Genomic DNA, 13,562 nt, shown 5'->3' on the forward strand with positions numbered 1-13,562 from the left:
CAAGACAAATCTGGGTTTTCATGTGATTTTTGTCTCACATGACATGGGTCACCGAAGCCTATCAGACATACGTTCACATGTTTTCTAAAATCTGCAGATGAATTACGTTTGTATGGCAATAACAGGTGGATGTCCCATTTAGTGACAAGGTAATAATACTGCTCATAAAGCTGAGTACTTTCTAGGAATCAGGACTTATACACACACACACACACACACACACACACACACACACAGAGTTCAGTTAATCCTCAAAATGCCCTTGGGATATGGATATTATTTCCATTTTATAGATGAGAAAACTGAGTATCAGAGACATGAAAGACCTAGTACAAGCCAGTATATTACCCCAAGTCATTCTTATGCCTACGCCCGTGTTCTGCACAGCTGGGCTGGGCGAAGGCCTGGAGCAATGGAGACCTGTGGTGGCCCCAAGCGCCTCTGACTACAACTTACTGACGAATGAATCCCTGATGTTTAACGCGCAATCTAAAAGGGGTAAAAACCACGACCACCAAAGAACGTATCTGCATGAATTAAAACCCTGCCTACTGCTAGGCTGCTGTTTAGGACATTGGCCAGGTTCCCAGCGCCTTGCCAGCAACATCCCAGAAGGAGAGTGCCTTAGTTTGCAATCTCCCGAACCTCCACTTGCTCTACCTTTGCAATTAGTCAGAACTAATCAAAACGAAAATAAGTGAATCAGCTGTGAAATCCCTGTTCTTCACAGTGGGCTGTGTGGTGGGAGAGAGCACAGATGGAGTTTCCTTTTTAAAGGAAATGTTTTGGCACTAGCCTCTGTTAAGAGTTTTCCCTTGTTTCCATCTGGTTTTAGTATTGGAACACGTACATGAGAGAATGGAAAAAGAAAATTCTGTTGGCGTGCTAAACCACTAGAAAAGCTAAAGCAGTCAACAGCACATCCTCTAAATCCTTGGAGATTAAAACGCTTTGCACAAGGCATGTTGTCACATTGTTTTTAAGGAAGGGGAGAGTTCAGTTTCTTGGGTTCGGGCTTGTCCTGAAAAAAAATTTTAAAGAGTGCACACTTGGGAGGGAGAGGGACCCAGATTTGAGTCTCAGCCTTATCACCATCTAGCTGTCTGCCCCTGGGCAGTGTACCCACCCACTTTAAACCTTGGCTATTTCGTGGAAAGTAGACAACAAAAGCCACATCACAAAGCTGTTGCGAGGATTAAATGATATCACATCTGTTAAGTGCTTTGTTCTCCATTTTTGGAGTCCCCTATTCACAAGGCTTTAGCAAAGACAAATATTATTACTACCAGTTTTCTCAGGAAGAGATCTAGAACCATCAAGGAAACTCAAAAAACTTTAAGGCATCTACTTTTTTTTTTTACTGCATAACTGAAGAAAAGTTCATACATGGCGGTGTCCTCGTCAGGAGCCTCTCAGAATTTCCCTGGGGAATTGATTTTCTCTAAGACTCAAATATATCCGTTGACACTATCATTCTCCTGTGGGGCTTCCTTAACAGCCTAGATATTGGTGTAGAGGACTGTCACCTCCCAGCCCAAACCAACCAAGGCCTAAACTGGTAGGAAAGTAGAGTAATCGCGAAACATGATTATCTCTAAAGATGTGCGAGGGAGTGTGAGAAAAGATGCTTGGTTTGGGAAGTCCTCTCTCATATAACTCTTATGCTTAAGAGACAGACAGACAAACAGGAGCACAGTGTCTAAGGGAATACAGGCCTAGAATCAAACCACCTGGGTTTAAATCTCTGTTTTGTAATTCACAAACCGATGACCTTGGGCCAGCCAATTGAATTCCGTATGCTCAGTTTCCTCATCTACAAAATGAGGATGGTACTGTTATCTACCTCATTGTCATAAGGATTAAATGAGTTAATATATGTAAAGGGCATAAAACCATGCCCAATATAAGAACTCAATAAATACTATTACTATTATTAGTATTATTACTACTCCTAATTCATAGGGGTACTGGTGCTTCTCTAACCTTACTGAGCACTGAAGCATGTGATGGGTTCATGGCAGGTGCTACACTGAAGGTCATTTACAAATGACACCTGGTGGCAACATCTGCTGAGCCAGAAAACATTGCAGAAGAAAACCCTCTCTACTTTTAACTTCATGTAACCAAGGATATCATCATTGCAAATGTTTTAATCCAATGTGTCTATGCACATGTCACAAAAGGGCCAAATTCTCAATGTAAAATAGAAGATATTATAGTTTTCTAAAACAAAAAAGGATGTACGAAGAATCATATAATCATGACACTGGAAATAACTTTGTTTTTGATTGCACTGTCTTCTAGAGCTACTTAAAGTTTTAGGGCTGGATTTACACACCAAATCTCTATAATAAAGAGATAAAAAGCTTACCCTGATGTATATTCTAAATGGAGGAGAGTCTATTACTCAATAACCTCAGAAATGAGATAGAAGACACAGTACAGGTCAAAACTGTTCAATGTCTTTATGAATTTTGAAGAGTTAGGGAGAAACCTGTTCCTTAAAATATGGCTCACTCTACACCACAACCCCTCCTGACTCATGTCAGAAAAAATGAGGTGCTGTGGCACTACAAGCATGGCCAATGGGGTCACAAGGACTGGGTGGATTTCTGTTACTTCAAAAGTGGTGACCCTGGGACATCACGACCTCTCTGATGAACACTGGTGCCTTCATCTGGGAAAAGAAGAATATACCACCCAATTGGGATAGGGATAGGGATGTTGTGAGGATTAACTGGAATTAAAACAAATAATAAAACATACACAGGATGATTTTTATTTTCTTCTACATAATATCTGAAAGATTGGTATTTTCAATATTTACTACTTCTATAACAAAGTATAATAACAAATATATATCATTGTTATAGTTGTTTTGTATTTCTTCTTTCACTACTACTACCTTTGTCCATCTCTGGGTTCAGTGTGGATTTCTTCATTTTTCCTGGATAAAAACTCTTGGAAAGTCAGCTCACCACTCCTGAATAAACCATTTCTATCAAGGTCAAATTTCATCTGTCTTGTGTTTTTTCCTTCTCTCTCTTCTAATATTTATAGACCTTGTGATGAGATCCTGTCTGACTTTAGAAAGTAGATAAAAAGAATTTCTTTCTTATGCCAGATCTCTGACAATTAACTTTGGTTACCCTAATCCAATAGTAACCTATACAAAATGTCCTCAAACCCTCATAATTGGTTTGAATGTCCATTTGGATTATTAACAACCTGAATTTCTCCCTATATGATATGTATGGAACAAGAATGAAATTTGCTATAAAATTTCCAAGGGGGTTCAGAATCCTAGAATCTCAGGGGCTAAAAGAAGCTTTGAACTTGTCAACTGAATTGAAAGGCCAGAAAATTCAGAGCTTTGACCATGCCTAGTCAAAAAGAAAAAGACTAAGATGTATTCTTTTGATAGAATTGAGTACCATAAATATATCATTATGTCAAGTATACCAATAAGACAACGCAGAGCATAACTCCCCAAGATAGTAAAACTTCTCAACCTTAGCTTCAGTATCTCATGCATGACACTTTCAAGATACAGGTAAGTTTCCCCACTACCCCTAGTGCTGCCTTAGTAGGGCCTAGGTGGAACCAGGCCATCCATAAAATTCTAGAGGTTATTCTAAGGAACACCCAGGACTGGCAACTACAGAGATAAAGAACAGTATTGCCAAGTCCTAGCCTCCTAATCCCCATCATTACCTTCCATGGGGATCCATTTACATAAATGATTTCATCAAAGATCATTCAGAACTTTTTTTTTAATAATAAAATTTTGCTCTCTACAAATCTAAAATCATTCTGAAAAGATTAAGATTCTCTGTTTTAAGAACAGAGAATGTTTTAATCACAAAAATTAAAGTTTATGTAAGAGAATGTATTAATTACAAAAACTGAAGTTTCTTCATGCTCCTTCTATGGGGAGCAGCCAAGGAAAGATTTTTATCCATTTACGTATATGAAGGGTAGCATTATACATTATGCATACTGAATTAAAACAGGATCAGGAAAATAGATTTTAAACATGAAATTATGGAATGTTCAGTAGGTAACTGGCCTCTAATAGCAAATTGATATTAACTTCTTAGCATGCTTCTAGTGTAGTGTTTTTTTTTTTTGATAGGTAAGAAGTGCATTTATTTAGAGAGAAACACTCTCCACAGATAGTGTCTAGTGTAGTATTATAGACCCAAATTTCATGGAGGGGGCAACTGATTATAGAAATAGTTGTAGGCAGAGCTTGCTTTACAGTTTGAATGAGTTAACAGTTCTAAGTTATAAATAAAGTCCATACTATCATCAGGTATTTAGTAAGCTATCCATTTACATAGCATCTTCCATTTAAGCATCTATTGTGTCTATACTCGGCAATGTGCCAGGTGCTATAAGGAACTATTGACACACAGATCAGATAGATGGAAGCACAGGTTTATATGATACACAGCTGCTTCTGTCTGAGGACTCAAAAGGCCATCTAGGATAACTTCTCATACCTTTAAGGGAGAGGGCTAGTTTCTGTCCATCTTACAGAGCAGACTGAGATAAGAAGGTTAATTAATTCTTATGATCATCCCACAAGTGACTCTGTAAGACATTTTTTAGAACCAATTTTACCAAGATATATTTACATATAATAAAATGCACCCATTTTAAGTGTGTAGTTTGATGAGTTGGTGGTTACTTATGATACACCCAGGTAACCACCACCACAATCAACATATAGAACCCTTACACCATTGCAAGAAATCCCCTCATGCTCCTTTGCAATCAATCACCAACTCCACCCCCTGGCAACCACCAATGGGCTTTCTGTCACTATAGCTTAAGTTCTGTCCATTCTAGAATTTCATATAAATAGAATCATACATCATGTTGTCTTTTCCGTTTTTTTTTCCCCCCACATAACACAAGGCTTTTGAGATTCATCCATGTTGCTGCACGTATTGGTAGTTCATTTAATTTCCAGGTAGCATTCCACTGCATAGTTATAAAAATAATTTTATTCACTCACATATAGATGGACATCTGAGTTCTGATTTTTGGTTATTATAAATAAAACTGTTATGAACCTCTATGTACATGTCTTTATGTGGACATATGTTTTTATTTCTCTTGGGTAAATGCCTAGGAACAGACTTGTTGAGTCATATAAATGCAAGTTTGACTTTATAAACAACTGTCAAATTGTTTACCAAAGCAATTCTATCATTTTTACATTCCCACCAGCAAAGTATGAGAGCTCAAATTGCTCCACATGCTTGTCAACACTTGGTATTGTCAGCCTTTTTAATTTTAGCCATTGCTGAAAAGAGAAAGTGGAAAACAATGCTTTAAGAATGTTAATTACAGAGGCCTCTAAGTATGTAAGTATCTGCATACCATTCAAGAAGCCAGCCAGGAAGTCCAACGAGAAACAATCAAATTCTATCCCAAAGCTCCATGGATGAATTGGAGAGGTTATTTCTCTCCTTACACAATTATAGCTAAATAACTCAAGAAAGATCTTATTTCCCCTGCTGCAGCACCATTCTGGATTCCCCTAGAGGATATACAACCCGCTCTGAAAATAACAAGTCTCATGATCACAGGCCTCTCCCTCTCAGATTATAAACTCTGCCAAATACTTGTGGAAAAAAATTCACACAAAGAATCATTAGTAAAAGACATTGGGTATATAAAACACCCATGCTTACATGCATATGTTGGCAAACTTTTAAAGCTTTGATACTCTTCTCTTTAAAAAAAGAATATCACTCTTTATGCTGTTTGAAAAGTGGTTAAAAATTATTTGTGGACATTGCCCTAATTTGGACAAATTTTGCCTATTCAAAATGGAGAGCTGGTTTTCATCAGCCAAGCCACAAGAGTTGAAGGGCTCCGACTCCCAGAAAGCATAGGAGGTTCACACTGATAGCAGGAAGGAACAGCTGTCACTCCAGGGCTCTGCTTTCACTTCACAGCCTCCTATGTGAGTTGAGCTACAAAGACTAAACAGGACTAAACAGGAGACAAGGAGGAACTCAGAATCCAGTTCATCTTTCAAAGAAGCCGCCCTTCCTCTGCCTGGAATGCTCCCTGCACGCACACCATTTCTTTTCAGAGCCAGTGAGGCCCTACTTTTCTTGCAGCTCTGGGTTCTCCCAACCAGGTCAAATCCTCCTCACACATGCTTTCACGTCACTATATTTTTCCTCTTTAACCATTTCACAGTTAATAATTATGTTTATTTTAGTGAATAAAATATTAATGTCTACTGCTCCTTCCCCAACAAACAAGGTAAGCTTCATGAGTTTTTCTCCTAACTGAACCCCCAGCACCAAGAGTGCTCAGCACATAAAAAGTACGTAATAAATATGTGTGTAATTAATTAATTACTTGTTAATTAAAACAACACCTTATCAAAGATGTACTGATAGGCCTCTACGCTTTTCATGAGTTCAAAAATAAAGGTGGCTGCTTCTTTCTCAATTACAAGAAAAATCAAACTGCAAAAACACTGTGGGTGTCAAACTTGCCTGGCCTTCTCCTGCCCCAGTTTCCATTAAATCAGCTGCTTAAATGTCATATCTGCTTTGTCAACCTATCCTCTCAAAATTCAAATCCATGAAAAGGATGAGGACTTTCAGAACTCAAGACTGTCCTCCATTAGAATGCAACAGAAAAGTAATTCTCATAGCTGCAGGCTTGCAACCTGAAGGTCTTGGTAATATGTAAAGGAAATGCAGTTATCCAGTAATTCCCGGTCATTATGTCCTATGGCAGGGGAAATGGTCATGCTCTTTCACCGGGAGAGGGAATTAGAGGCCCCATTATCACTCTTGCAGACTTCATGATCAGAAAGAGGCTGACAATAACACGTGCCTAAAAGGCAAACAAAACCGCCCTTTTTTTCATCCATCTTTTCTGCAACTACCCGTCTTCAAGAAATCTCAATGAAACATTGAGAGAATGGAGGTTAATTAGAATATTATGGGTCCCTGCTCATCCCATGTTCAGCTCGGCCCAAATACAAAACAAAATTTCTTTAAATGCATTCTATTCATTATTGGTATAAGCGAAAACTCTAGAATTCAAATTTAAAGATGCGGAAATATTTTTAAGACCTGAACCTCATTAACAAAATACTAGGAAGGTATTAGGAAAGGCTACTTCTTTAGATATTAATTGAGCCCCTATTATATGGCAAGCACTGCTCAGCACACTAAAGGAATGCAAATGTCTTCCGACAGTCACCAAATCTTATTAACCTAATTGTTACTTGGGATTAAAGAGAGACCAATATTTCAAGGTCAATTCTCATTCTAACCATTGAAAAGGCATTCTTACCAAAGGGCTATATTTCCATTCTATTTAAAACTAAGATACAGTCCTATTATTATCTCTACATGTTCTTTCTGGAAAAAAAGCTATTTCCACCTTGAAATAAATTCTGATAAACAAATGATCTGAGGCTTAATTTTTTTTTAAAGAAAGCTAAAAATGGGTCCAAAAATAAAGTTTTATTCCCAAGCCACAACTGAAGAAAATTGGAAAAAAGATGAATTAAGGTAAGCCTAATTCCTCCATTGCCCAGTTACAAGAAATATCAGAAATATTACAAATGTTCCAGATGCTCAGATTAGCATCACCCATAGTTCCATGGAAAACTTATCCAAATTTCATCTCAAAAAACTTGGTATGAATTCACAGTAAGTCCCACAGATATCCTACAATCACAAACGGAAAGAGAAGAAAAGTAATCCCACAAAATTCTAAGCTTAATAGAACAGATGTCTCTTCCTGACAAAGAACAGCTGTCAGGCAAAGCTGTGAGTTATGAGCTGAGTCTACTTTCTCCCATTCCATACAGTGTCGATATTTATCTTGAGACCAACTATTACTGATTATTGGCAACTGTTAAGAAAAAGAAAAGTCAATGAAACTCAGGCTGCTGGTAGTAACAATTATCCAAATACCAGGAAGTGTTCTAAAACAAAAAATCTCAGAGGATAGCCCACTTTCTGTCAAGGCCCTAGTGAAGGAAAAGTATGGACAAACAGAAGTGTTTGCCAAACCCTTTACAGATGCTCTTAATGAAACTGAAAGGACATTAAAATTGCACTTCATTACCTTTCCATACTAGGCAACGTCAAAAGCCAAGGTGCCATGAGTAAATAAGGATCAAAGAAGGTAACAGAGAAACAGGAAAGGAATGGAAAGGCAGGTGTATCCAAACCTTGGGCTATAACCCTCCTGGATACCTTAGAATTAACTGCTTTAAAACAGAAGTTGTTTTAACAATATTCATATCTGATTTTCATTACCTGACAGGCAGATGTAAGTTAAATATTCGCCTTGACCTCCAGTTGCCAAGAAAGGAATCTTTTTCTTTGTCCTCCTCTTGACTTGGACAGCTCCCAGCATCCTTTCATCAAGAGGTGCAAAAATTTCCTTGCTGATGGCAGACTTGGCACTCATTGTTGACCAAGCAAGCAGGGCACGCAGTGAGTTTTCTAAAGAAAAAGAAAAGGCAAGCTGGAATTGGCAGTATTATAAGGGCTCATATAAGAATAAGCAGCAGATATGATCCAGCAATCCCACTCCTGGGCAAATAGCCAGAAAAGATGAAAACTCTATTTCAAAAAGATACATGCACCCCAATGTTCATAGCAATACTATTTACAATAGTCAAGACATGGAAGCAATGTAAACGTCTATCCACAGATGAATGGATAAAGAAGATGTGGTGTACACATATAATGGAAAACTACTCAGCCATAAAAAACAATGAAATAATGCCACTTGCAGCAATATGGATGGACCTAGAGATTATCATACTATGTGAAGTAAGTCAGAGAAGGACAAATATCACACGGTATCACTTATATGTGGAATCTAAATAAATGATATAAATGAACTTATTTATAAAACATAAACAGACTCATAGACATAGAAAACAAACTTATGGTTACCAAAGGGGAAGGGAGGGAGGGATAAATTGGAAATTTGGGATTAACAGAAACACACTACTATATATAAAATTAGATAAACAACAAGGACCTACTCTATAGCACAGGGAACTATATTCAATATCTTGTAATACCCTATAATGGAAAAAAAAAATATATATATATATATATGTGTGTGTAACTGGATCACTTTGCTGTACACCTAGAACACTGTAAATCAACTAAAATAAAAAAAAAAGGATAAGCAGCAAGTTGATTCACACAGCAAGTAATTTTCAATTTGTGGTTTAACCTCTCACTTGCTTGAAATGCATTATAGAATCATTAAAAGTAAGGCCTTTACATTTGTCATAACTGTGAAAAAACTCAAACAAAAAAGGAATACAGATTTACTCGCTGAAAATGACAAACACAATGTGAGATGAGCTAAAAATCTCACATTTTAGATGATCTAAAAATCTTTAAAGTCAAGAGGTTCTTTATGCAACTTCAAAATCTCCTTTAACTCTAATGTAAATCCATTTCCATAATTCTATTCATAGCAGAAATAATTATATCATCTTCCACATAATAACTATATATGCAACAGAAGACCATTAATTTAATCACCCTTCAGCTGCTTTGGATCAGGCTAAGTAATTAATCCTTATTTATTAGCCTCTTTCAACCGGTCCTATTTTCCAGTGCTCCTCTGCCTCTCATTGCCATGCTCTGGACCCTCGCCAAATTCTCCACAGTTTCCTTCAGCCAAAGTGGACACAGAATGCTAAAAAAATGTCTGACTAATGCCAAGTATTTTGGAAATGTTACCCAGCAGTCCCCACATGTTATGCTCCTGTGGTTAACTGGCAGTGTGTGCCCAATAATTAAGAAAATAAAGCATCATGTTGCTGACTCCCAGTGAGTCCCCCCTCCTCACCCCTCAAATTTACATATACGCAGTCCCCATGTTATATTTAGTTTTCCAAAGTTGTACTTCCCTAAAGGTCTTGATTCTGCTTATTTGCATCTATTATATTCAAGGTCAATCTGAATTTTAACCCTGCATCATCCAAAAACTCAGCTGCAACTTGAGTAAATGAGTAAATGTTTTCTATTCCGTCATCCTAGTCAGAGACTATGTCTTAAGCAGTAACCAACATTTGCTCAAGCAAATAACAAATCAGAACTAAAGGTGCAGAGAAGGCCAATGGGTTGGTCATGCAGGCTGTACAGAGTATTCAGAGATCCTGCAGAGGGATCAATAGCACAGCTATATATGGTAACAGTAGCTCAAAGAGCTGATCAACCTGCTGTAAAATCGAGCCAGTTGGTAAACAAACACCTATTACCCGCCACCTCAATGCTCAGTATAGAGATATAAGAAATAACTAAGATATGCTCCCTGCTCTCCAGGAGTTGACTACTGACTACATCAAAGGTTTCCCTTAAATCCAGATGATTTATGATGGAAGACCATGAAACATCCTTCCCAGTGCAAGATTCACAAATGCTACCCACACAGTTGTCCACCTGTAACTGGTCCCACACCTGTAACCTCATGGTAGGAAAGAGATATATTAAAAAAGAACCTTCCCCTGGTTAAAGAAATTTCTTGTGGTTTCAGTTCTGTAGTAGGTTTTCTTAGTGGCAGCAAGAATAAAGAATAAATAGTGTTGGTGTTTATTATCTATCTATACCTCTATCTATACATTATAGATCTATGCCCAGATCTACGTGCTCTGATCATGCCATTTTATCATTGCCACCAGGTTCTTCCTACTAGCTGAGTACAAAATGATGACGGAGTTTCTCAATGTGCTGACCTCTAACCGACACCCTGTGATTTCCTAGAAGTTACCAAACAGAATTTCCCCCACTGCGATTTACCCCATGACTTTGCTATGCAGGGTGTTATAATTTACAGGGGCATTTTTTTAAAAAGAGAGAAACTAGTTCTTTTCTAGCTCCAAGGCCTCTCACCTCTCAGCATTTGGGGACACGTGAAAAAGAAAGCCAGTGGTAGCACGGTGGCTTCAAACGTCCTATAAAAGCAATGTAGAAAGAAAGTCATCTTCCCAAACTCATCAGGCATTCTCTAACCAGCGCCTTCCCAACTGTGGCAAGGCTTTTGCTTTTCCAACTCAGATTCACATTTTTCAAAACTTGTGGTTAAAAGAAATAGAAAGCGATCATTGTATTATGCAAAATCTGTCAGAGAAAAAAAAAAGAAAAGGAACAACATGCATGTGCTATTAAATTTTCAGGAAATCTTGCTCTTCTTTTGAAAAACTGGTAAGAAATGGAAATGGCCTTTTGTTGTTTTTTTGTATGGATATTCAGCAGCCAAGAACAAAAGAGAGAAAAAAAGAGGAAAAATAAAACCAGTAACTTCACTGACCACAAGTTTGGAATCAGACAAACTTGGGTTCAAATCTTATTTCCAAAACTGAAGACATATATGTGGGTAAATCTCTTAAAATTCAGACCTCAGTTTACTCACTGCATCATGGAGAGAGCTTCACCTAGTTCATGGAAGCATTGAAAGAATTAGATGAAACAATGCATGCAAATCACTTATTCTGGTGTCCGAATCATAATGAATGCTTAAAATGGAAAATTTTTATTAACTCTCCTACTAAGATATGAAAAATAAAAGACCCTCTGAACTTGCAGAAACTGAGTAAATGTAGCCATCCATACCAGAAGGTATTTGTAAAAGAGAAACTCGATTTTATTTACCAAAGCTTTGCTTTTCTCACTCACGGGTATGAAACCCTCTAAATATGGATAAACAGTCTAACATATGGAGGGCTCTGTATAAAGTGTTATCAGGATGAGCTATTTATAGGTTTCACCCTCAGGAAACTCACTCGCAAGAGACTATCAGGCTCATTTTTATGGGAAATTGTCTAAAGTTTTTGTCCAGGCCAAGGATACTAACAAGCCTGGGAGCACGTGTGTATGTTTTTGATGCCACCTGGAAATGGGAATGGACAGTGGATTAGAAGAGAAAGAATCAGAATGTAAAAGGGGGAGTAATGTAGCTTCATGGAAATAATCTATGAGTGTCTCCCAAACGTGACTGCACATCTGAACTCGGCAAGGAGAGCTTTTCAAAAATGCAGACCCCTGGCCCCCTCCTTTACCCCCACCAAATAAGAATCTTGGGATCTGTAGTTTAAACAACTCTCTAACTGCAGCCATCCTGACACCTAATTGAAAAGCTGAGAGCCTAAGGAGGAACCGTGGGGATGGAAAGGAGTGTATTCTCAGGACAGAATAGAGGAAGAGAACGTACAGGACTTTTTCTCTCCATTCAACCAAGCAGATTTCTCAGGTCTTAGATCTTCCTACTGGTAAATCAATGTCCAGCCCACAGCTGGACCTCTTTGTAAGGAAAACAAGATGAATACACAGCGGTGGTACACCACTGACCACGGTTACTCCAACCTACATCACCCTGAAGGGGAGCAGGACATGCCCCAAATATTCTGCTTTAGTATATTGATTGTTTTGAGCCAAAGGCATCTGAAAAACAGCAAATGTGGGGACAGGCTTTCTCTGAATTCCCTTTATCTGTCTAAAGACAGATCCTCCGAAAGGAACTCGGTTGTTATAAATCCCTTCTCCAGGAGTTTCATCCACCAGAGAAGACTGATTCTTGTCACAGGACAGTAGACTAGAAGTCGACACCACACTCAGACACACTCTGTCACAAACTGTCACACCTCCCATCTAGTCTTGTAAGGGCCCATTCATCTTTTCTAAAAATCTTTTTCTCTCCCCTAAGAGGTCTACACCCCATCCCCCTTCCCTAATAAGATGGTATTTAATCCTGAATTCTAAGCCACCTTGGGAATTATTCATTTTTCCCAGGGTATCTCCCATGTATACACAAGGTATACACGTTAATAAACTTCTGATTGGTTTTCTCTTGTTAATCTGTCTTTTATTACAGGGGTCTCAGCTAAGAACTCAGAAGAGTAAAGGGAAAATTATTTTTCCTCCCCTACAACCCATGGAAGTTTTCTCTCTTCCTGGTCCACGGCTTCTAAAGGCTATAATTACAAAGCTTTCCCATCCAAGAAACCAACCTACAATATGATTTGCAAGTCAAAGCAGCTGGCTGCCTTAAGTGGTAGTTTTGGAAACTAATCACAGTTAGCTTTCCTCTCCCTCAAGCTTTTTCATCTATCTTCTTCTCCCTTTAAGCCATCTAACCCATAACCAATTTTGTCAGCACGTGGTTATGGTAGTGAGATGGTCCTCCACCTACTATCCTCCTCTCCAGGAGTTGTAAACTCCAAGGACCTCACGGAGGAGGCAGATGAAGTACGTAAGTTAAGGGGTAGAGAGGTAAGATGTCTTTGCATTCCAACACTAACATTTTCCATTTCCAGTACTTGAACTGACACGTGTCCTCTGTGGTCAAGAGACAAGGAGGAGCGGTAGGAACTCATTAAAACCGCAGATGACCTGTGGTGGTGCACTCATTATCCTGCAGGTGGGTCTAAGGCGGTGGGGCTGACAGGGCTTAAATATTTCTCACCTGAGAGGTAAGCGCTGCCTCTGGTGAAACAGAGGGGCCATTTGTTTAGCTTAATATTATTAGATAACAGA

The 13,562-nt window shown here is 38.4% G+C and overlaps 1 protein-coding gene across 3 annotated transcripts in view; it reads right to left on the reverse strand.

Moving 5' to 3' along the window:
• The window catches only part of STXBP6 (syntaxin binding protein 6), a 265,716-nt gene that overhangs the window by 185,908 nt on the left and 66,246 nt on the right, over positions 1-13,562 (reverse strand). For all 3 annotated transcript variants that reach the window (XM_061180736.1, XM_061180733.1, XM_061180734.1), the window contains exon 2: positions 8,316-8,504. In XM_061180736.1, the coding sequence (XP_061036719.1) occupies positions 8,316-8,469 (154 nt within the window). In that variant the 5' untranslated portion in view covers positions 8,470-8,504. The remainder of the gene's footprint in view (positions 1-8,315; positions 8,505-13,562) is intronic.

The sequence above is a fragment of the Eubalaena glacialis genome, chromosome 2 (assembly GCF_028564815.1).
Source record: "Eubalaena glacialis isolate mEubGla1 chromosome 2, mEubGla1.1.hap2.+ XY, whole genome shotgun sequence".
NCBI lineage: Eukaryota > Metazoa > Chordata > Mammalia > Artiodactyla > Balaenidae > Eubalaena > Eubalaena glacialis.